This window comes from Bos javanicus, chromosome 19 (genome assembly GCF_032452875.1).
Source record: "Bos javanicus breed banteng chromosome 19, ARS-OSU_banteng_1.0, whole genome shotgun sequence".
Classification (NCBI taxonomy): Eukaryota; Metazoa; Chordata; class Mammalia; order Artiodactyla; family Bovidae; genus Bos; species Bos javanicus.
Window position 1 is genome coordinate 28,765,772 of NC_083886.1, and position 22,021 is coordinate 28,787,792.

At 50.0% G+C, this 22,021-nt stretch overlaps 3 protein-coding genes across 9 annotated transcripts; 1 reads left to right on the forward strand and 2 right to left on the reverse strand.

Moving 5' to 3' along the window:
- The first annotated feature begins 762 nt into the window (after nt 1-762).
- On the forward strand, nt 763-4,194 carry MPDU1 (mannose-P-dolichol utilization defect 1). Of its 2 annotated transcripts, none has more exons than XM_061389692.1 (7): nt 763-904; nt 2,041-2,106; nt 2,295-2,427; nt 2,765-2,850; nt 2,969-3,087; nt 3,247-3,357; nt 3,491-4,194. In XM_061389692.1, exons 1-7 carry the CDS (start codon nt 802-804, stop codon nt 3,611-3,613), a joined length of 741 nt encoding a protein of 246 aa, XP_061245676.1. In that variant the 5' UTR covers nt 763-801; the 3' UTR covers nt 3,614-4,194. The 2 variants fall into 2 exon arrangements, with proteins under 2 accessions (XP_061245676.1, XP_061245677.1); XM_061389693.1 differs by lacking the exon at nt 763-904 and adding an exon at nt 938-1,946 and having other exon boundaries at nt 2,216-2,427.
- SOX15 (SRY-box transcription factor 15) lies at nt 4,099-6,306 on the reverse strand. Its single transcript, XM_061389694.1, has 2 exons — nt 5,241-6,306; nt 4,099-4,587 (listed from the first exon to the last, which is right to left on the reverse strand). Exons 1-2 carry the CDS (start codon nt 5,771-5,773, stop codon nt 4,419-4,421), a joined length of 702 nt encoding a protein of 233 aa, XP_061245678.1. The 5' UTR covers nt 5,774-6,306; the 3' UTR covers nt 4,099-4,418.
- An 869-nt stretch (nt 6,307-7,175) lies between these two features.
- Nucleotides 7,176-20,958, reverse strand: FXR2 (FMR1 autosomal homolog 2). Of its 6 annotated transcripts, none has more exons than XM_061389628.1 (17): nt 20,453-20,958; nt 14,706-14,758; nt 14,269-14,362; nt 13,799-13,870; nt 13,535-13,683; nt 13,205-13,298; nt 12,623-12,739; nt 11,096-11,266; nt 10,740-10,818; nt 10,311-10,420; nt 9,995-10,081; nt 9,482-9,704; nt 9,079-9,276; nt 8,791-8,991; nt 8,600-8,695; nt 8,356-8,456; nt 7,176-7,270 (listed from the first exon to the last, which is right to left on the reverse strand). In XM_061389628.1, exons 1-17 carry the CDS (start codon nt 20,531-20,533, stop codon nt 7,265-7,267), a joined length of 1,932 nt encoding a protein of 643 aa, XP_061245612.1. In that variant the 5' UTR covers nt 20,534-20,958; the 3' UTR covers nt 7,176-7,264. The 6 variants fall into 6 exon arrangements, with proteins under 6 accessions (XP_061245612.1, XP_061245610.1, XP_061245609.1 ...); XM_061389626.1 differs by lacking the exon at nt 7,176-7,270 and adding an exon at nt 7,324-8,024 and having other exon boundaries at nt 8,600-8,692; XM_061389625.1 differs by lacking the exon at nt 7,176-7,270 and adding an exon at nt 7,324-8,024 and having other exon boundaries at nt 9,079-9,252; nt 9,458-9,704; nt 20,453-20,957.
- Nucleotides 20,959-22,021: the final 1,063 nt, after the last annotated feature.

Genomic DNA, 22,021 nt, shown 5'->3' on the forward strand with positions numbered 1-22,021 from the left:
AGGCGAGATGCTAGGGCGCCCCCATCTGGCCCAAATCCTGGCTAAGCACGTGGTGATAGGAGGCCGAGAAAGGGGCCATGGCCCAGAGGTGGCGCCCTCGGGCCAGTGAGGTGAGAGGGAACCCCGGGGCCTTCGTTTCACAGAAGCAGCCAGGACTGGGCCCATATGGGAGCTAGGGACGCTGCCATCTCCGGAAACCGGGCTCTCCTTCCCCACCACCCCTTCCTCTGTTTCACTGTCCTGGCCCAGCGCACCCATTTGCCAAGGCCTCGGCGAACCTGAGGGAGAAGCATGGGCCTTGCGCCTAAGGTGAGCGGCCTGGCTCACACTGTCTCGCTCCCATCGGCGCCATGTCCTCTGGAGACATCGAGAGTACAGGAGGCGGAAAGCTACACCGCCCACACCCAACGCCATTTTGGAGACTCACGCCCCTTCTCTCTCAACTTCGAACAATGTAGTAAGCTGGAAGAAGACAAGATGGCGCCGAGCAGGAGGAGCGCAGAAAGGAAGGATAAATCTTACTGCGTAAACAAAGGCTCGAAAAATGAAACTGCGCAGGCGTACAGCTTTGGCACGCTTTAAAAATTCGAGCAGCAGGGAGGGAGCGCTCCAAAAACGTGGTTTCCAGGCGAGACCTATTTTACGTTAACGAAGGTGGGATGGCGTAAGGAAGAGCTGGGGCGGGAGGCGGGGCGCGGTCCTGCTTAGTGGCGGGAAGGCGGGAGGCGGAGCGCTCGGAGCGCGCGTGCGCACCGTCAGTCAATGGCGGTTTGAGGGATTGGCGGAAGTTAGCTTTGCAATATGGCGGCCGAGGTAGACGGGCCACTTAAACGGGTGCTGGTGCCGCTTCTTTTACCTGAGAAATGCTACGACCAAATTTTCGTCCAGTGGGACTTGCTTCATGGTAAGTTTTATTTGGCATCGGGTCACAGTTTTGCGCCAGCGCTCTCCGGCCGTAAAGGGGCCATGAGTGCGGACTAAGTGACGGCGCTGACTATTGCCACAGCATTCTGGGCGGAAGTCGTGTCTGAAAGGGGCGGAAGTATCTCGGGCTCCGTAGAATTATGTCTCCATATTTGGGCGAGAGGGGAAGTCGCCAGGTTCGGAGTACTTTGCTTTAGCGACCGATGAAAGACGGAAAGACTCAAATTTTACAAAACACAGTTTAAGATCTGATTAGATAGTTCTAACATCTAATAGATCTGTACACCTTCAGGAGCAATGCTACAAATGATTCAAAGCCTCTTATGAATCAAGGCCTTCTGTGGCACCCCCAAGGCTCCTGCCATCCTAATGGCTTTGCTCCCAGCCTCCACGTTTGCTCACGGTGTAATTTTGGACTTAATGTGTCTGGCTTCCTTTTTCTATCTACTAGGCAACGGCACAGCCAAAACCCGCCTCTGACATCAGACCTTTAGGGAAGCCTTCACAGTCCACCCCCTTCAGTTTTTTGGTACCCCTCTGTTCTCCCGGGACAGTGCTTTTTTTAGCTGCGTTCATGACCCATGATAGTCAGACTGCCACTGGGGCAAACACTTTGGGGGTGGACTTCCAGGCTAGAGAAGATGTTGGTAGCTAGAACATAAAAGCGGGCCGCGAAAGTTCCTGAGTAGGGGCCAGGGACAGTGTTCGAGAATGAGCGATATAAAGGAAACCTATTCTTGGAGAGAAAAGACGTGTGGATTGCCTACTTGCTCACAGGCGGGGAATAAAGGATCAGAGGACTCTTGGGCCTTGTTCAGCTCTACACAAGGAAGCAGTGGAGAGCCTTGGAAGTCAGATGAAGGAATTTAGGTGTGATGGGCAGGGAACGGAAGAGTGGGTCAGAGGAAAGAAAAGGTAAAAGCTGTTTTGCAGTCACCTTGTCTGAACGTGATATGATTTGGAGTAGGAAGAACTAGGCCTTTTTCACCTGCCTTCAGACCACCCAAGATTTCCTTTTGTGGGTATGTCAAGATCTTAAAGCACTTAAAGCCTTTAGGCCTGCAAGTCCTGGCCTGGGTTCCAGAAGTCTCATCTCTGCTTAATTTCTCTTCTTAGTTCCCTGCCTCAAGATTCTTCTCAGCAAAGGCCTGGGGCTGGGCATTGTGGCTGGCTCACTTCTGGGTATGTTTCTTATCATCTTCAATTCCTGCTGCTGGGAGGTGGGTAGAGTGCTGAGATACCATAGACTGAATGGGTTCCTTAACTAGAAGTGGGGTTAACATGCCTCCAGGTCTGCTCTGTGGCTGTTCTGCTGTGCACCCAAGGGATGTCAGCTCCTCAGCCCTGCTCTTCTCATCGTCTTTTCCCAGTAAAACTACCCCAAGTGTTTAAAATACTGGGAGCCAAGAGTGCCGAAGGATTGAGTCTTCAGTCGGTAATGCTAGAGCTAGTGGCATTGACTGGGACCATGGTCTACAGCATCACCAATAACTTTCCCTTCAGGTAAGGGGCCCTGCCCTTTATCTCCAAGGGTAAATGCTCACAACTCTAGTAGGGGTTAGAGGGAGGGAGGTAAAAGGGCAGGAAGACTTAAACCTTTCTGGAACTCTAGTCATCATCTATGGTGATGATGAGAGGAGGCGAGCAACCCAACAACACCCAGTTTCCAATCCTGAATCAACTGCATGGGGGCTGCCGGGAGGCAGGAGGTAAGGGACCAGTAGGGCTGTGGCGGATAGGGAATAATCAGAGAATTGTGTCCCCAAGATGGACGGGCTCTGGAGGCTTTCCCTGCCTCTTCCAGGCCCGTCTTTCTTCCTTCCAACTCTTGACTCTGCAGCTCTTGGGGTGAAGCCCTGTTCCTGATGCTCCAGACAATCACCATTGCCTTCTTGGTCCTGCACTACAGAGGACAGACTGTGAAAGGTGCTGAGGATAGACCCATGAGCTGGCTGCCAGCTCTCAGGAACCTTGCTGGGAAGGCAGGCTTGGGGAAGCCAGGGGACTCAGAAGTTGACACGAACTCCTTATTTCCGTCTCCCAGGTGTTGCTTTCCTAGTGTGCTACGCCTTGGTCCTTCTGGTGCTGCTTTCACCACTGACGCCCCAGGCTGTAGTCACCCTGCTCCAGGCCTCCAACATGCCTTCGGTGGTGGTGGGAAGGGTGGGTGCTGGGAACAAGGGAGAGGATGTTGGGAAGGGGGGTGGGTAAAGAGTAGAGGAGAAACCCAAAGTTTGCAGGGGGTGGGACTGAGAGAAATGACATGGGAACATGGAATGAGTTCAGATGACAGAACAAAGGGTGTCTCAACTCTTCCCTTAGCTGCTCCAGGCAGCCACCAACTACCGCAATGGGCACACGGGCCAGCTCTCAGCCATCACAGTGTTTCTGCTCTTTGGAGGGTCCCTGGCCCGAATCTTCACCTCCATTCAGGTGAGTGCACCTCCTCCCCTCTAGAGGGCACCATAACTTCACCTTACCTCTCCCTGCCGGAGGACTTCAGGCTGCCTCTTTTGGAACCGTTTCTCACTATGCTTAAGTGACCCTAGCTGTGTCTCTCACCCAGGAAACTGGAGATCCCCTCATGGCTGGAACCTTTGTAGTCTCTTCTCTCTGCAACGGCCTCATCGCTGCCCAGGTCCTCTTCTACTGGAATGCCAAGGCTCCCCACAAGAAGAAAAAGCAGTAGAGTTGAATGGGCTCCTTGAGTACATTCCATGTTTGCATTCATCCACCCAACCTTGGGGTCCTTCCCGTCTGGATCAGTTTGCTGCTGTCTTTTAACCATTCCCTGTCTTCTGCAATTGCAACTTTGATTGGCCCAGATCCTTAGGATGGGGTAGAAATTTTCAGGCTGACATTTTAACATTGTGTGCTGTCCTGTGTATATGCTCTGGAGACATTTAAACATTTGGCTGAAATTTTCTTTTAGCATAAGTTTCTAGCTAGTTAATATATTCTGGGCAAAAGTCTTACCTGTCTTCCCCATTTCCCCACTTTCCTTCTGACCCTGAAGGACAGAGCCTGGACAGTGGAAGGGACCAGGTGCTTATGGTTTCCTTCCTCTCCCAGCCTGGCTCCTGGACCCCAGTGCTTGGTGGGGGGGGGGGGGGTAGGGGGAAGGGGACAGAAGAATGACTCAGGCAGGGCCCCAGGGTGGGGTGAGGAGGTTCCTGCTCTGGCAGGTCCAGGCGGAAGGGAGTGGAGACTGCTGGTTCCTGCTGCAGTAAAGGGGAACAGAGATGGAACAATAAAGACTCAGAGACATGGTTTAATTGTACAAAACTGTATTCAGCCTACCAAAAAAAAAAAAAAAATCTGTGGGTGTTGTTCCCCCTAGCTTTCTGGGGTTTGAGGAGTACTGCTCATCTCTGAACGGTGGTCCAACACAGTTCTAAAGAATTTGCAGCCTGGGAGTGGGGGTGGTGGTATTCTGGGTAGAAACATAGAAAAGGAGACTGGAAACCTTTCTGGGCGGTCCACGTCTGTGAGGGTTAGAGGTGGGTTAGGGGCAAGGGGGTCCCTGAGAGGGGTGGGTTGTACAGAGGGGGAGAGCCTGGGGGTGGGTAGGGGCTGTAAGCAGTGAGTAGCTCCCCCTGGAGCCTTGGGTTACTCTGAGGGAGAGAGCACGGCGAGGGGCCCTCCGGTTTACAGTGGGAAGAGCTGCAAAGAGAAACACTATGGTTAGAAGGCATTTGCTCCCTGGATTGGAGGTGCCAAGTAGGGTCCCTGACTCGTATGTGGGGGTAGTTCTGACCAATTCTGCACAGACGGGTGGAATTAATCAGCCACCCATCCATCCCTGGCTATCTGGACCCCCCAGAGTACCAATGGTAGGGAAGGGAACCCCATGATGGCTTAGAGCTGCACCACCACCACAACCATGTCAGGGCACGCTCAAGTGCGAGCTTGCGTGCTGCGCGCCTGTTTTTCTCTTTTGGGGCGGCAGGCCAGGAAGGGGTAGAGTTGGGCTTGGCCTGTCCTTGCCCCGGGGCTGGGAGAGGAAGCCGGGTCACACGAGGGCCAGAGCGGGGGCCGGGGCGGGGGGAAGGATGGGAAACTCAAGTAACTAGAACAGAGTCACATCCAGGTTGCTGCTCTTGCGGTGTCACCACCAACAGACTCTGCTGGAAGAAAGACCCTGGCTCCCCTTAAGTCTCCCACCCTTCATCGGGCACCCTCCAAATTCCTCCATGAAGTGTCCCCTACTTGGGTGGGCTCAGGACCCCTGCCAGCCAGGCTCTCTGGTATCTGCCCCCACCCAGACTCTAGGACAGGGGCACAAGTTTCTGTCATCCTGTTCCTCGGGTACTCACCCATAACTGCCAGGAAGGTAGGCTGTCGAGTAGTTGGGGGGCTGGTACCCAAAGCCTCTGCTCCCCTGGTTGGCTGCATATCCAGGCCCCCAGACTGGCCCGCCGCCAGCCACGCCGCCGCTTCCCTGGCTGAAGTGGGGCGACCCGGCGCCCGCGCTCTTGGTCTTGCGCCGGGGCCTGTACTTGTAGTCGGGGTAGTCGCGCAGGTGTCGGGCCCGGAGCCGCTTAGCCTCCTCCACAAAGGGCCGCTTCTCATCCTCACCCAGCAGCTTCCACTGCGCGCCCAGGCGCTTGGAGATCTCCGAGTTGTGCATCTTCGGGTTCTGCTGCGCCATCTGGCGGCGCTGGGCGGAGCTCCACACCATGAACGCGTTCATGGGCCGTTTGACCTTCTCCAAGGGAAGCCCCCTGGAGACAACTGGGCTCCCGGCGCCCTCCCGCTCCTGGGGGCCCGAGGACGAGGAGGTAGGGGCCGTCGGAGTGGGAGGGTCCAGGTTCCAGGCCTGGTCGTGTGAGGAACCCGGTACCGCCATGGGGGTGCCGAAGGGAAGCCTTCAGAGAGCGTTTCTACACGCCCTCTCCTCCGAAGTGAAACGTTGATCCCCAAACCCGGTATCCTAAGTGTCTTTCTAATCCGGAGTCGTTACAGAGAAACTCGTGTCCTTTATAAACCGTCCCAAGTTCAGAGTCCTTATAATGGAGCCCGTACTTCCAACCAATCCGGCACTTCTGGGGGAGTCCAGCGCAAAAACCGCTGCCTGGTACCCGCTCCTGTACAGGTTGTGCTCTTTCCTTGTGGCTGCGAGGTTCCCGGCGACCCAGTCTGGCGCCCCCTGCCCGCTGCCCGCTGCCCGCCAAGGGCCCGGCTTCGGTGAAGGCGGTAAACCTCTGCGATCGGGGGTCCCGCAGCTGCCAGGCAGCGTAGCCCAGGTGCCACGGCCCTCTCTCACCAGGTCTCAGCGTCTGTGGCTGGTGGGTGGGCCAGGCTGGGGAACAGCTTTTAACGACTGGCTCCTCCCCACTCCCTCCCAGCCGACCGCGCCTCCTTAAGGGCGCCAACATCCCCCTCCCTTAGGCCAACCCAGGTGTCCCGTTCTTCCCAGCCCCCCACTCTCCCTCCAGGGGACCACACCCCCTCTCCACCCAAGACCTAGAAGTCAAGCCTTCCAGCCCCAATAGCCTAAACATCTACCCCTCCCTTCTTAAGCACAGCGATTTAAAATCAATATCTTTGCACAATGGGATCAAGTAGAGGGGGATCAAGAGCCCTCAGGGTCAGAGTTGTGCTGCGAAGAAGGTGGGAACACCCAACGCACTAACCTAAACCTTTTTCTGGTGCCTACAACTCCTCAAGCCCCTGACCAGCCCGGGGGCAGAAAAGTCAGGAGGCAGGCAGGCAGGCCATTTTTGTTTCCTGAGTCATCCCAGCAGGTGCTCGGGTGGTGATACAACCCCTTGCCAGGTGAGAAAATTTAAACCCTCACCACTGTAGCCCCCAAACCTAGGTTTCTCCACATGTTTTATCTCTAAACCTCAGAGTTGGAAGGCAGGGCACAAGGAAGCCCAGGAAGAACCAAGGCTGAGATCAGTGATATGGATGCTGGAGAGGAAGCCTGGATCCAGAGCAGAGTACCAGCAGGAATGAGGGCTTGACACCTAGGTTCCAGGGGGCTGTCTTGAGGGAACCCTGCTCCCCACGCTCCCCAAGGCCCAGCCCAAGCCCCAGGCCTCGGGTAATCGGATTAAGCAGCCTGCCTTGGCTCTCAGCTCTTAGCAGGAACAGCTCCAGCTCTGAGCAGCCCTACCTAGCCTGCTGTGACTCAGGGTATAGGAGTGGCCTAGCTCCCTCTACCAGCAAACCTGGGGGAGGGGAGAAGCAGCAAGGCACCAGCTGCTTTTCTCTAGACCAGGAGGGTACCTGGGCCTGGGGAATTCAGGAATGTCAGAAATTCCTAGACGTAGACCATCTCTGGAATGCTAGAGAAGCCAGCTGTGGTGACACAGGAAACAAGGGCCAGGGCAGGTCACTCCTATAGAAACAGATGGACCAAACTGGGCACAAGGAAGGTACAGGAACCGGAGAGCCATTTGGATTTTTTTTATTCTCTTTTTAAATACTGTACAGTGAAAAATAAATACGCCTTCTCATCCACCAGACAAGGTTGGTCTCCCCCTCCCCTGGGGGACCTTGTCACCCCCCTTCATACACACCCCTGGTTCTACTCCAAAACCTTCCCCATGCCTCCCACCCACTTATACCCTTACTATCCCCGTCTTCCACAGTGATGAGGCCCCAGAAATGGGGGGTACAGGATGGGAGGAGGGATAGCAGGGGAGCCCCCCGAACTGTCAAATCTGGGTGGGTCAAGGAGCACCCCGCACCAACAGGCGGAGAATGGGGGTGTTCAGAGAGAGATTGGGGCATTAGAGGATAAAGGCACATCCAGTCTGATGGGGAAGGAGAGAGGCTCCCCTCACCCTGGGGGAAGGGTGGACAAGAGGGAGGGGGTAGGACCCTGTTACACACCCCTCCACTAGCTCCTGGAGGCTGGGGGGGACCCAAGCTGCTGTGCCACCCCCCTCCCCCCTAGATAAGAGCAGCTCCAGCGCAGGTCAGTCGGGCCTGTGAGGGCCATTGGTGTTGGGCAGCAAGCGAGATGGAGAAGGGAGGGATGCGGGCTGGAGGGTTTATGAAACCCCATTCACCAAACTACCCAACTCCAGGGGGGCGGAGAGCTCCCCATTCTCTGAGGGGCCCTTAGGAAGCTTGCTGACAGAGTCACCCTGAAGGGAGAGTGGGAAAGAAAATGGAGAGGAATGAAAGGAGGTCAGTAGAAATTCAGGTAATGCTATTCTCTACCACCTAAGAGCTCCAGGCATCTGGTGGGACCCAGGGGTTGGTTGCCAGTAGTCACTTTTACTGGGGTCCAGAAAATATGAACCAAATGGCCCTTTCTCTTCTATACAAACTTTTCACTATTTTACATGCAGCCTAAACTCCAGCTGCATGTCTTCCTTGCAACTTCACAAGCGATTTCTTAGCGAGTTTTCATGTGCCCCCTACTCCAGAACAACACAAAAGGTAGTGGGGGTAAACTATGTCTTCCTTGCCTACCTTCTGCCCTGAAAGAGAATCCTCTGAAGGTTTAGTGCGTTCCAGGGGTGGCCGCTGGCGGCTCTGAGACTTTGCTCGGGAGATATAGTCAGCCACAGTCACTGGGGAAGACAGAGGATCAAGTTTCAGAAGGAACCCAGGTATCCAGCCCCTAGACCCTCACTGAACCCCTACCGCTAGTTTCCACAGGATAGGAAGCATCCTGTTCTCTGAGGTAGTCTGCTGGAATCCAGTGTTAGCTCACCTGGCTGACGGTCTCCACTGATAGAGCCATCAGTCCGGTTACCACGGTTACGGCGGCGGCGGCTCCGATTGCGACGCTGGGGTCTTGACTCATCTTCTGCGGAGCAGGGGAAAATGAGAACTGTGCATCAATCGCCCACCCCCTCAATTCTTTCCCAGCTGTAGCCTTTCACACCCTCACACACCCCTTACCCAGGCCATTCTCTGTCATGCCGGGCCCGTCGGATTCCAGGCCTCCGTCCATGACAGTCCTATCCTCGTCTGTGCGGCGGCGGCGCGAGCGGCGGCGTCTGGCGCTTGCTGGGGGGGGTTCCCCCGGCTCTGAATCAACTGGGGGCTCTGGTTCGGATGTGTCCAGTAGGCTGTAGGGATTACTGTCTGGGTCTTTCAGCACTGGTTGGAGGAAGAAGGAGTTGGGAGTCAGGTGTCCACCATCTTTCTTTTTGGCCCACATTCATGAGCCCAGCTGTCTGCTTCTACCTGAGCTAATCGATGAAGAGTTGTATCTTGAGGTGGGCCGGGGGGCAGGTGGGGGTCCCCTACCCCGGCCTCCTATAGGACGCCTCCGGCTTTCTTCCCCCCGGGTCGGGGGATCCCGGTCGCCAGGCCCAGGTCGGGTGGGCTCCTCCCTCTTCTCTGACTCCGTCTCAGAAGCTGTGGATAGGTCTGAGTTGGGGCCTGAAGAACATAGTGGCGTTCAAACAGGGTCCCTCACCCTATCCCAGGATCCATCCCCACCCCCAAGCTGGAAAATTCTCCCTCACTCCTTAGTCCCTTAGCCAATCACTTCATCTTCTCAATCACCCTTTCCTCAAGCTTCCACCCAGGCCTCTGACTCCCACAGCCCACCACTGCTCACCCCCTACTCGCATAGCTGTCTCACCATAGGCAGGACCGCCTGTCCTCCGGCCCCGGCCCCGGCCCCCATAGCTGCCCCCATAGGTTCGTGTGGTATGAAGGGAAGAGGAGGAGCTCTCATCAGTGGTATATCCAGCCTTGTCACTGCTGCCGCTGCCCCGCCCACTTCCAGGAGGCCGAAAGCCCAGCCCAATCTGCCGAAGCTGCTCATCAATCTGCAGCCTCTCCAAGCGGAGCTGCTCCACCTCCTGGTTGGGTAGAAGATGGAGAAAAACAAGGAAGGAGAAGTGTAAGATCAGTAGTCTCTCTTCACACTTCTCTGCCCCAACTGTCCCTAGGGACCTGAACTCTCAGGAACACAAGGCTTAAAACAGGGAAAATGATGGGTTCCAACTCCACAGCCCCAATTTTCCACCTAACAGTTTCTGTTCTACTCAGAGACACAAACTGGAAACCACCACTTTTAACTCCATCCAGCATGCTCCTCAGACCCCTGTACACGTGGGTTTTTCCTCTCCCAGGCTCCTGGCTTGGGTACCTGCAGGTAGGAGAGGTGATATTCCAGCAGAGCCTGAGCATTGCTGATGTTTTCTCGGGTGCCAACAAATATGAAAGGAACCATGCCCTGGAGAGCAAAGGACACAGGGATTAGAAACAGACTCAAATCAAGTATTAAGTCCACCTTGTCTTCTAGAGAAGCCTACACAAAAAGGATCTTTCTGGGCTCTCCATCTACTAGGAAAAACCAAAGTTCCCATGTCCCATCCCCTAGAAATCCCAGCCCTCAAGAGAATGGCTTGGAGAACAATCACATCTACTCTGGAAACCAATCTCTAGGTGTAGTTGCCCCATACCTCTTCCCTGGGGTTCTTCTTATCATTATCACCTTCAACTCGAACCCTCACCACACCAGATTTATCCACAATCTCCTGGATCACTTTCCCATTCTTTCCAATCACTTTGCCTGAATAGGTAAAGGAGGAGTTAGGCTTTTTTTTTTAAAGGAAAGAAAAAAGAGCAAAAACAGACAAGTTTTCCAGCTTGTATAAAAGAATTCTGTTTAATGAATCTCCTGCTTCTAGGCTTCTAGTGTGTTTTCACAGGACAGAACACCACAATCCCTAGAAATCAGTTCTCCCATTTTTGTCACTCCAACTACAGACTGTTTGGTCTGTCCTCGTGAAAAGAAGTTCACCGGGAGGTGCGAAGCCAGAATCATTTTAGAGCATCTCACATCTGGCCCCCAACATGTTCTCTTATATACATACACAACCCTAACTCACCAACCAGGTTCCTGGGCACTTGCACGGAGTCCTCAGAAAACTCAAGATAGCTCCGGGCCTGTCGGCATGCTTCAGGAGTCTAAGAGAAGAATGGGGAGTTATTAATAAAACAGAGGACCTGGATCTCAAACAGTGATCTTCCTGCCACTCTCTGTCTTTGGGAAAATGTGCTGCCGCCAAAGTCTGGGAGGGAGGAAGCAACTATACTCCAGTTAAAGAAAAAAAAAAAAAAGGTTATGCACATTATTAAAAAAAAAGGTGGGGGAGTGAAGTGAATATGACAGGCTTCCTTTGTATTTCACACACTCTTCTTTCTATCCCCGCAGGGACTTAGATGACAGGTATCTTTTGCTGACCTCCCCATAGATTCGGAAAGTGCAGGTCTCTTCACCCAATTCAATGGCAGTCACCCCAGGTACTTTTCGGGCCTGCTGGATGTTGGCACCATGAGTCCCAATTGCTAGTCCCATCAGGTCCTCTCGCACTGTGAACTCCTCTTGGAAAGCTGCCGCCAGCTGCTTACTTGTCTGAAAGAAAAAAAGACACTGACCTATAGGAATCATGGTGAAATTTCAGACATCTGTCCCGGGAATCTGACGCTTTGCATAACTTCAATAAGAAAAGACTGTGAAAGAAAGCCAGAACTATCTGGAAGTCCACTGACCACCAGGACCTGTGTGGAGAATTTAGGAATGCTTCATTCCATTCCTACCTTCTCAGTACCAATGGCTTGGTGGGCAGGGGAGGTAATGATGGCAGGGTTTGGGCCAGGAGCCATCAAAGTTGTGGATTTGGCTCCAACACTATCTGGTTGTATAATCCCAAACACAACATACTCTCTGTGCCTCTGTTGTTATCCACTAAATGATTACACCTGACCTCTGTTCCATTATCCACTAAATGATTACACTTGACCTGCACCATTCCCAGACTAACAAGAGGATTAAATAAGACTGGTGTTTAGAAAGGACTTTTCACATGGTAAATGCAAGTGTAAGGAATATTTACCTTATCCAAAACAATACAAATTCCCAAAATAAAACCCAACAAGTTGAGGAGAAAGCAAGAGGTTAAGAAAAGCATAAAAAGAGGCTATGACACACCATGCTACCACTTCGTTTCTCAACCAGTCCTCAGAGGGAGGCATGAGTACAAGGGCAGGCAAAGGGAAAGGCTCTGGCAGCACCCTGAGGAGCATCCCTGGAGAAGTACAGAGTACCATGGGCCAGAATTTGCACAGGCTCCCATAAACATCACTTGAATAAAAGGAAATGGATGTTCAAATAACACATACACATGTGCACCTCATTTAGGACAGTATAATTCCTAAGGGAATCTGACCATCGTAAGATGTCAGAATTCAAAAAGACCTTGTATAAACACTCTCCTTCAACTACCTCATTGTCACAGATGAGGAAGAGAAAACTCACTGGAATCAAATTATTTGCCAAAGGTCAATTATTTGACAAAGCAAGCCAGGATTGATTCCAAGACCAGGGATCTTTTCCAGTGTACAAATGGCTCTCACAAAGTGGTTTGGTTCTCAGAGGTAATTTGGGGGCACCCAGTGGAGGTAAGACCCACACCCTCTTCCACTTTTAGACAGACTTGTTCTGATTCATCTGTCTTATGCATTGTGCTTTCAAGTAAAATTTCACTTGGTCACAGGGTCCGGTAGCTTTAAAAAAAAAAAAAAAGCTTCACACTAAAAACATGATGGAGCTCTGCCATCCGGAGGAGTTTGAGATGAAATAGCAGACCGAGGTTTAATGGCCCAGAAAGACCTTAACCTCTGTTCTATAAACATAACAGTATGAGTGGAGGATGAGGTGGGAGGAAGACAGCAATACCATTCAGCAGTAAAAAGTGGAGCCCAAACTTACCTCGAGGTGCTTGGTAGCTTCTTCATTGCGCGACATGAGCAGCAGTTTGGTGCGCAGGCTTCGAAAATGCATATCACCCAGCAGGGATGCTCGCTTCACAGGGGCTTCCGTGGTTGACTGGAAAGAAACCAACAAAAAAGTCACTAAAAACTGCCTATGTTTTAGAGGAGAGTTAGGAACTGGGAATCAGGACACCTGAATCTCTGGAAAAGGGCAGGAGTTTAAGAAACAAATTTGAGGAAGAGAAAATCATTGTTGGTCTCACAAGGGCCTACTATCTGGGTGCCTGTGGGAACTGATTTTACGTGGCAAGCACAAGTGAGATTCATACTGTTCCTGAGAGTCCAAATATGCAAGAAGGGTCCTTGACCCAAACTGCAATATGATGGTCAGGTTGAAAAAAAATTAAGGTCATACATGAGAAAGGCTAAGGAATGGTAGGGCTAACCTGGGTCCACAGGAGTCAGGAGCAATAAAGTCCTCTCTGACAAATAAATATAAGCACACTTTAGCTCTTCCCTTCTTGCAAAAGAGTTAAAAGGGGAGAAGGGCTTAGGTGAAGTTCAGGCAAAATAAACTCACCAGGATGAAGAGCTCACTATTTGTGATGTTGAGAAAGATGCAATTTGCTCCCAACGCTTTCTTGAACTCTTTATGGACGTTTTCATTGGAGCAGCTGCAGAGAAAAGAGAACAGTGCTCAGTGGGCAGAGTATAGAGTATAGCTGAACATTCAGGGGAGAGAGGGGGACTGCAGTTAAAGAACAGAGATGAGGAAACAGAACTGGGAGCAGAGAGGACTCTAGAGGGCCAAGGGAACACAAAACACACTGGGAGCAGGGCCTGGGAGAAACGTGTGCAGAGATGAGGACCATAAAGGGGGTCCCCCACACCCAACATCCCAAACACTCACGCCTCTCTCAGATCCTCAGGCACAGCCATGGTAACCTTGAAGAAGCTGCCTTTGGTTGCAAGGGGATTGGGATTAACTGGCCGAAGCCGTTCCAGGGTGACAATCTCATTGTAAGTGGCATCGCAGGCAGCATATTCAATAACATAGAACTGGCAGAAGGAAAGAAAGAAGAAGGTGTGGATAACATGAGCTTCTATCTCCCACCTTTCTCTGACAAAAATGTTTCAGCAGTTCCCCCAAAGACCTTGACAATCAGTCACTCACATCTCCCTTCATCATCCGCACCCGGGCCAGCCACCAGCCACAAGGCTCTTGCTCATTGGCTCGAGAATAAACCTGAAGAGAAGTTGAAAATGAGAGAGATCTTGAGGCCCATCTAAAACCATCAAGAATAGAATGAGCATTAAGACACTTGGGAGGCATCCTAGACCAAGATGAAGGAAATTAGAGGAAGGAGCTGCTAGTTAAAATCAGAGGACACTGGAGTTCAGATGCTGTTATCGTAAATGGAAGAAAAGTGGATCCCCTGAAACTGGGAAGCTCCCTAAAGGCTTGATTGATCACAATGGTGATGGACAGAAAACTGCTGCACTTCACTCCTCCACAGACTGCCTAGCTGGATGGAGAGAGAGTGAAACAAGCAGTAAGGAGCCTATGATACCTGTATCAGGGTAAGGGAGATGCAGAATCCTGGGAAAAGTGATGTTTAGAAAAGGTGGACTTCAGGCCCTTACCTCCACTTCATCCCCTTCTGTGATCTCCTTGTTATAGTCAGCTGGAGGTGGTAGCCGGACATCCCCAAAAGGAATCTGTCTCTCACTCTGCCAGCTGCAAGGGAAACAGTGATATGATAGCTATTCAGGCTAGTGTGGTTGCCTGTTTCTTCAGAAAAAGGTAACTTCCTCCACTGGACATTTTCCACCTTCCCTGGTGATTAGAAGCTAAATTCCAGGCTCTGCTCCATACCAGTGTCTTCCATCTCTTGCTAGAACCTAAATACTGAGTCAAATGCCCCTACCAGCACCATTTCCTCTCCTAGGATCCATACAAGTCGCCCACCCAAACCCCTGGCTCTCGCCCACCTATTACATGCCTCATGGGACTCAGTCGCCCCTTCTCCACTCTCCTTCTAGGACCTAGTATGCTGGATTCTCTATTCCCAAGGTCTTACTTGTTTTCAAAGAAGATGGTGACAGAGTCTTCATGGACATCCTTCACAAAGCCCTAGAATGGATTTTAGAACCAAGTGAAAAGACAAAAAAAAAAAAAGACAATTAACCACCACCTCAGCCATTAGAGGAACAAGACACCTTTGCAGCATCTTATACTAGAGGTTGGGCTTCTCCGGTGGCTCAGTGGTAGAGAATCCGCCTGCCAAGCAGGAGATGTGGGTTCAATCCCTGGGTGGGGAAGATCCCCACGAGGAGAAATGGCAACCCACTCCAATATTCTTGCTTGGAAAATGCCATGGACAGAGCCTGGGGGGCTACATACACTCCATGGGGCTGCAAACAGTCGGACCCAACTCAGCAACTAAACATCAAAACTAGGGTTTTTTTCTGGCCGCACCACACGGCCGGTGAAACAGTTCCCCGATCAAGGGCTGAACCGAAAGCCATGGCAGTGAAAGCCCAAATCCTAACCACTAAGCCACAAGGAAATCCGCCCCCCTTTTTTTTCTTTTGTAAAACTAGTTTTAGATGGGAACACACGCAATCTAAAAACCTGGCTAGGGAAAGCTGCACTGGGGAAAGAATACAAATGGTGAGGTAGCAAGAAAAGAAATAATACTGGCATGGACAGAGATGTTACAAAATCCAGAAATAAGATGAGACAGAAATTAAGTAGAAGGGAAAAACATCACCTGTATCAGAACAGCCTGGAAACTAGTGGTCTCCTATGGCTCCCACAGGGGCCTCCCTATCTGTCTGCCTCCTGCTGTACTTAGCAGCTTGCCAGAGTTCAATTAAAATACCAACAACATTCAGCAAAGCTAAGAATATCCCATGAGACAGTGTGAGGCTGTCCTGGAACACCTAGAGGACATCAGGATCTGCCAAGAAAGGGTCTAGCTCCTAACCCAGCAAGAGACCTGAGCAAACTTGCTGCTTTGATGCCTAGGCCATACAAAAATAATCAGAACACTGGAGAAGTTCAAAATCCAAAAACAACCTACAGAAAGAAAAATTAGGATTTAAAAGACATGAGAGAATTCCCTGGTGGTCCAGTAGTTATGACTTTCACAGCTGTGGACCAGGGTTCAATCCCTGGTAGGGAACTACAATCCTACAAGTCATGTGGTACAGCCAAATAAATAAAGATGTAAGATTTTTTAATGCTAGACTATGACACTGCTAAGAATTTGAAAAGGGTAATAAAATTTGTAGAAGACCCCAAACTTGAGATCTTGACAAGGAACAGCAACAGGAATGACTGAATAGCTGGACTACCTATTTTCTCTCTTTTTTTTTGGACCAAGGCAGTGAAAGGGCTAAGTCTAAACCGCTGGACCGCCAAGGAATTTCCTACTTCCTATTTTCTCTGTCTTCACCGAGGAAGCCAAAGCTATGAGTTCAATCCTATGCTCCCAGTTTTCCTACCTTTTCTATTTTTCAAATACTCAAAATTAAGGATTGCTAATTTTGATAAAGTCCAATTTATCAATTTGCTCTTTTGGTTTCATATCTAAGAAATCTTCACCTAATCCAAGACCACAGAAGTTTTCTCCTATGTCCTTGTCTAGAAGTTCTATGGTTTTTATTTTACATTTAGGTCTATGATCCATTTTGAGTTAAATTTTTTAATATGGTGCCAGATATGATTAAAGTTCATTATTAACCTATGGATATGCAGTTCTTTAAATACCATTTGTTGAAAGACTGTATTTTTTCCAGTAACTGCCTTTTCATGTCTGTCAAAAATCAGAAAATTCAAACTAATGTATAATGACAGAAAGCACGTTAGTGGAAGACTTTTGGGAATGACAGAAATTGTGGTGATGGTTCATTTTATATATATATGTCAAAACTTAAATTGTATGCTTTCAATTTGTATGCTTCATTGTATGTCAATTATGCCTCATTAAAGCTTTAAAAAAAATTAGGGGTTTCAAAAAGCATATATATATAAGAACTATTCCTAAGGTTTGCAGATAGGAACAAAACATGGGCTTAGGAGAGAAAACATCAAAAATGCACACCTGTGTCACTCCCACCTCAGGGAGAACTGTTCAATCATAAACACTTAATTCACTGTTCCTTCCTTAAATCTAAACCTAAAATTTCCCTCTTGATATAAGCCATCTTCCTCTTCTTTTGAGAAAGGATCTCATTATGGAGTCTTACTACTGCCCAGGACTCCTGGTCCTGCCTAGCCTTACATACCCATGCTTTAGCTTTCTCTGCCATTCCCTTCCTCGGAAACGTTTTTCCCACTCTTCATTCAGCTCCACCAATGCTCACTCTTCCTCTTCTCCACTCACAACTGACGTACTTTTACTTTTCACTGTTTGCCCAAGTTCCTCTTCTCTTTTGGGTTCTTCCCTTTAACTCCTCTCCCACCCCCCCACCCCCTGCCACTTCTTTTTTCCTTAGCTCTTTTAAGTGTTCTCATCCCCTCCTCCCACAATAACTATATATCTCTTCCCTCTCTTTTCTTCCTTTATAAGGGTCTGTCTGGATTTCTCTAAAAATTTCATCCAGCCTCTGCAGCTGACTTTATCCAAAATGTCTATCTTTAAGCTTTAGAAACAGTTAATAAAGAAAAAGTTAGCTATTTTCAAAACATTTCTGGGATGAGATAAAACACTGTGGAAAAGACAGAAGAGAGTCACTTGCCTGCCTTTTTTGTGAAGAGATTCCCCACTCCTAGATATAATCATTCACAAAAAATGCACTTTTCCCTCACATTACTCAGCAGTTCAGCAAAACATCACTCATTCTTATACTCCTAAGGTCTTTTTTTGGTCAAAGATTCTCCAAAACAAGCTTTCTCCTCAATTCATATTCCAATTCACTCTCTGCTCCTTAATTCCACTCATATTATCCCAGTTTTTTCCTTCATAGATACCAGTGGTAGAAAGTGAGTTCCTCGTTCTGCTCAGTCCATGCTCACTGAGAAGATAAGCAAGGGAGGGCAAGAGCAGTTGAGTGAATCTCTAGAAGGCTACCTAGATTCAAAGGATGACTCAATTCAATAGTCATGGCAAATGGGCTTTGGCTTATAGGTGGATGCTGTATCCTTAACAAAGGAGTAGGTATTGGGATATCCAGGTAAGGTCTGGAAAGTTGGATGGCCGTGCCCTGGAAGATGAACAGGTATTTCACTTGGGAGAGTACACCTTAAGGAATGATGTACATTAAGTTCTGACAGAAAAGGAAGAGTTGATGGGATAGCTACAAGATAACTTCTGATATTTTCAGTTCTAGCCTGTAAGAAGAAAAACAACAGGACCCAATTCTGAGAGGGACGAAAGGAACCACCCCAGATTTATAGTTCTAGAAGCAATGTAAACACTCCTTGAACAACACTGAAGTCTGCTGAGTCATGAATATTAAATCAGCAGCAAGGTCAGATTCGTTAAGTATATGGCACTGAAAGTTGAAGAAAGATTACTGAATTTAAGGATGTTTTTGTTATTCAAATGAGACAAGGAGCAGAAAATGCTAAAGTGGCCAAAATACAAACTCCATATTACCTGGCTTTTAGCTGAACCCCAAACTCTATTCTCTGATTCAAAGCATCCTATCTTTAACTCACTGAATCAAGTCTATCACTGCCATATAGCCCACAGGAGAAAAGGGAAAGATTCAGAGACAGACTTTCTACTGGACACTTATATGTGGAAAGGGAAACATGCCGCTTCCCAGCAGTCTCACACAGTTAATTCGAACTGGATACTGATCTTTCCCATGCTTCCTGGAACAAAAGCAAACATTATATCTTGATCTCAGACTCAATTTAAGACGCACTTTCTTGGGGCTGGGAAGGACCCTGATGAAGGACAGGATACTGTGGGAAATGAGGTTAAAATCTTATGAGAAAGGGTATTTCAACAAAGGTAATGCAAGCTTGAGGGGAAAGGATATAAGAGACAAATGTACTCTATCAGAATCAGAAAGGAACTAAGAGACTTTGCCAAAGAAAACAAATGCTATGGAGGCATGCTAGAGAAAAAAGTCCCATGAGTTAGGAAAGTATGTAGAAAAAGAATGAAAGAAGGGGTAAGTTGGGAGCTTCCTTCTTCCATGTTAGCTGGGTCATGGGAATAGGTAGTTTTGGGGGATTATGCAGAAATACTAGGATAAAAAGCCACAGACTTAAATTGAGAAATTAAGACAGATGTGGGTACCCATAGACACTGAAGAATATAAAGAAATCTGGTGAGGGGAAGTCAGGCAGGAATGAATAGGCATTTAGAGTGGGTCAAAAATGACTACATTGAACTTATCAATTAAAGCTGGGGCAGAAACCTACTCCAAGGGCTAATGTGAGACCCTTTCCAGTTACAGCAAGATATGACTTCACATGGAAGGAGTTGGAAAAAGTCATCTCCCAGGTACGAAGGCGGAGAGGTCCACTATGGGAGGAAAGGCTTGAGGGGAAGTGGAGGAAAGGGGGCTCTTGTCCTCACAAATAATGGATGAGAAGGTAACTGTTCCTGCTCCTCAGGGCAAAATGAGAGAACAAGACAGGAAGCAGGAAAGTCTCTGAGACAATCCCAGGCATAAAGTACAAAGCGGTTCAAAATAACAACATAACAACAGTGGCATAAAGAAAAATTCCTGAGAGGCAAGACGGGTCTCCCTCTAGCTTAATATAAATGAAGGGGGAAAAAAGTGTCCTAAAAAATAGATTCAGGGGACTTCCCTGGCAGTCCAGTGGGTAAGACTCTGCATTCCCAATGCAGGAGGCGTGGGTTTGATCCCTGGTTGAGGAACTAAGATCCTGAATGCTGCACAGCCAAATAAATAAATATTAAAAATGTAAAGACAGTCCTCTTCTCCTTAAAAAAAAAAAAAAGAATAAATAGACTATTGGGTTTCCGAATTGGGCAAGTTGACCAAAAGTCTTCTAGAAGTGGAAATCCTTAAGAAAAAAATAAAACTGAAGGAATCCTCATGATATCTCATTTTAGATGGAGAGTACGAGTATGAAGCTTACACTCCTCAAAATGAAGAAACTATATGAATGATCTAAATGTATGAGGTCAAAGTGAGATGACAAATACAAAACCATCCTCCGGTGTAAGAGCAGACCAACTAGTCTTGGAAATAAAGGGGTGGGGTGAGAGAGACTTGTGAAAAGATGCCACCTTATGGCTAGGAGGCAACTAGACTGATACAGCCCAGAGTTCCTGAGGTCAAAGATACTAAATGTCATAAACAGCTTCTGACCGTTTCTCCTTGGGGTGGGAACAGAAATATAAGATGAAAGTGGAGTGAGTCTTCCAGAGCCAGTAGGCAGAGGCCTCTCCGAGGAAGATGAAAGGATCTAATATGGGACGGCCTTCCCAAGGGGGTAATAGGGGAGAATAAAGAGAATTCTCCATGTGCTTGGACTGTGGGGAAGAGGTGATTAAGATCCAAGGTATGCCTTCTATTAGGAGAGGAAAAGTCAACGAGACGCTGGGGTAAATGGGGTCTCTCCTGGGGGCTGCGGGGGCGCTGATCCAAGCACAATAATGCCCTGATGTTCATTCCCAGAGATGCGGGTAAAAGCAGGTGTAACAGAGGGGCCCAAAAATAAGAAGGGGTTAACTTCCAGAGGTCTCCCCCAAAGAGGACCGCGGGTGGGATCGTGGGTCCAAGGTTCTAAGGGTCAGGGCTAGCTCAGAACCTCGATCCCACCCCACTCTTCCCCGTTCTGGCTGGAGGGAGGGGGGTGAAGACCGCGTCCCTGGCCGGCGCGCCGCCTCACCTTGTAGAAGGCCCCGTTGGAGCCGCGCACCTCGACGGGCAGTCCCGGCTCCACATCCCCCCCCGAAGCCAGGCCGCCCATGGCGCCGCCACCGCCTCCGACTCCCCCGGCGGCGGCTGCAGCAGCGCTCTGAGTACGGGCCGGGCCAGGTCCCCGGCGTCTCCCCGGAGGAGGAGCTGGAGGGGGAGCCGCGGGGGGCGGGAGCCGGGCCGGCCCCACGGCGGCCCTGCCACAGCCAACGAGCAGGGGGCCGGGGCCGGGCCGCTCCCCGTCCGCCGCCGCCGCCTTGGTCTCCGCCACCGTGAGGAAAACGGCCGCCGCCGCCGCTGCCTTCGTCACCTCAGCTTCCGCCCGCCGCCGCCCCCGCTGCAGCCTCAGTCCCGGGACCCACTGCTGCCGCTGCCTCTACACGGCCTCCTCCTCCCTCTGCCGCCGCCGCCACCTACTGCGCAGACGCACCGGGCACCCGCCCGCCGCGCGCGGGCCCGGAGGGCCACGGCGCACGCGTCAAGGCTGGCGACCCAGCTCTCGCTGGCCAGCGCATCAGGGCTTCCACACTCCTCTTCCCTCTCTCACGCCCCCTCCTGGTCGCTGATTTACGCTTGCGCAAAACCAAACTGATTCCCTTTCTTCGCCACCCAACCATTCCACCGCCCCGTCTCTTCCTTTCCCCGCCCCACAACACAGAGAGCTAACCAATCATGGGGAGGGAGGGGCCGAGCTCACACAATCGGATTGGGCTTCTGATGCTCCTTGGTCAGACCACACCCACTTCACCGCTGTGCGCTCCACCAGGCTTGGAGAAGTTAGGGACGGGCATGCGCCTGAATGATTGCTTGGTCACTTTCTCCACCTTTGTCTTTTTTGGTGCGCACGCTCCGGGGGAAAAAAAAAAGGAGGAGTCGAAAAGCAAAAATGGGCCTAGTGCGCGTGCGCTGGGCCTTACAGTCCACATGCCGATATGGACTCTTCAGTGTTTCTGTTTCTGCGCGTTAAGATTTAAATTAAGAGTCACCTTCTTGCCTTGAGAAGATTCTGATCCTGCATATGATGAAAGGTTAAAGAAAGATTTCAAGACACTACTGAAAGGCAAATGCAATTTGGCACAAGATTGATATCTAAATGCTAAGAGATTTCAAAATGGGAAAAATTGTTACTGAGAAAGGATAGTTGAGGGGAAACTTAGGGATTCATAAACTAAGTAAGAAATTTAAGTAGAAGTGAATAAAATAGCCAAGAAATTAGGATCCTGTGTGTGCAGCTAATCATTTAGCAAATATTTATTTGGCCCTCACTGTGTTCCAGTTGGAGAAGGCAATGGCACCCCACTCCAGTACTCTTGCCTGGCAAATCCCATGGATGGAGGAGCCTGGTAGGCTGCAGTCCATGGGGTCACTAAGAGTCGGACACGACTGAGTGACTTCCCTTTCACTTTTCACTTTTATGCATTGGAGAAGGAAATGGCAACCCATTCCAGTGTTGTTGCCTGGAGAATCCCAGGGACGGGGGAGCCTGGTGGGCTGCCGTCTATGGGGTCGCACAGAGTCAGACATGACTGAAGCGACTTAG

What these genes read in the sequence shown, in the direction of transcription:
- MPDU1 (XM_061389692.1), top strand. Translation starts at nt 802, where the DNA reads ATGGCGGCCGAGGTAGACGGGCCACTTAAACGGGTGCTGGTGCCGCTT. An exon ending in CAGAGGACAGACTGTGAAAG is followed by an intron (nt 2,851 to 2,968) that starts GTGCTGAGGATA and finishes TCCGTCTCCCAG; the next exon opens with GTGTTGCTTTCCTAGTGTGC. An exon ending in GAATCTTCACCTCCATTCAG is followed by an intron (nt 3,358 to 3,490) that starts GTGAGTGCACCT and finishes TCTCTCACCCAG; the next exon opens with GAAACTGGAGATCCCCTCAT.
- SOX15 (XM_061389694.1), bottom strand. Translation starts at nt 5,773, where the DNA reads ATGGCGGTACCGGGTTCCTCACACGACCAGGCCTGGAACCTGGACCCT. An exon ending in TACCTTCCTGGCAGTTATGG is followed by an intron (nt 4,588 to 5,240) that starts GTGAGTACCCGA and finishes TTCTCTTTGCAG; the next exon opens with CTCTTCCCACTGTAAACCGG.
- FXR2 (XM_061389625.1), bottom strand. Translation starts at nt 20,533, where the DNA reads ATGGGCGGCCTGGCTTCGGGGGGGGATGTGGAGCCGGGACTGCCCGTC. An exon ending in CTTTCCGAATCTATGGGGAG is followed by an intron (nt 10,819 to 11,095) that starts GTCAGCAAAAGA and finishes TTCTTCTCTTAG; the next exon opens with ACTCCTGAAGCATGCCGACA. An exon ending in ATCACCTCTCCTACCTGCAG is followed by an intron (nt 9,705 to 9,994) that starts GTACCCAAGCCA and finishes CTACCCAACCAG; the next exon opens with GAGGTGGAGCAGCTCCGCTT.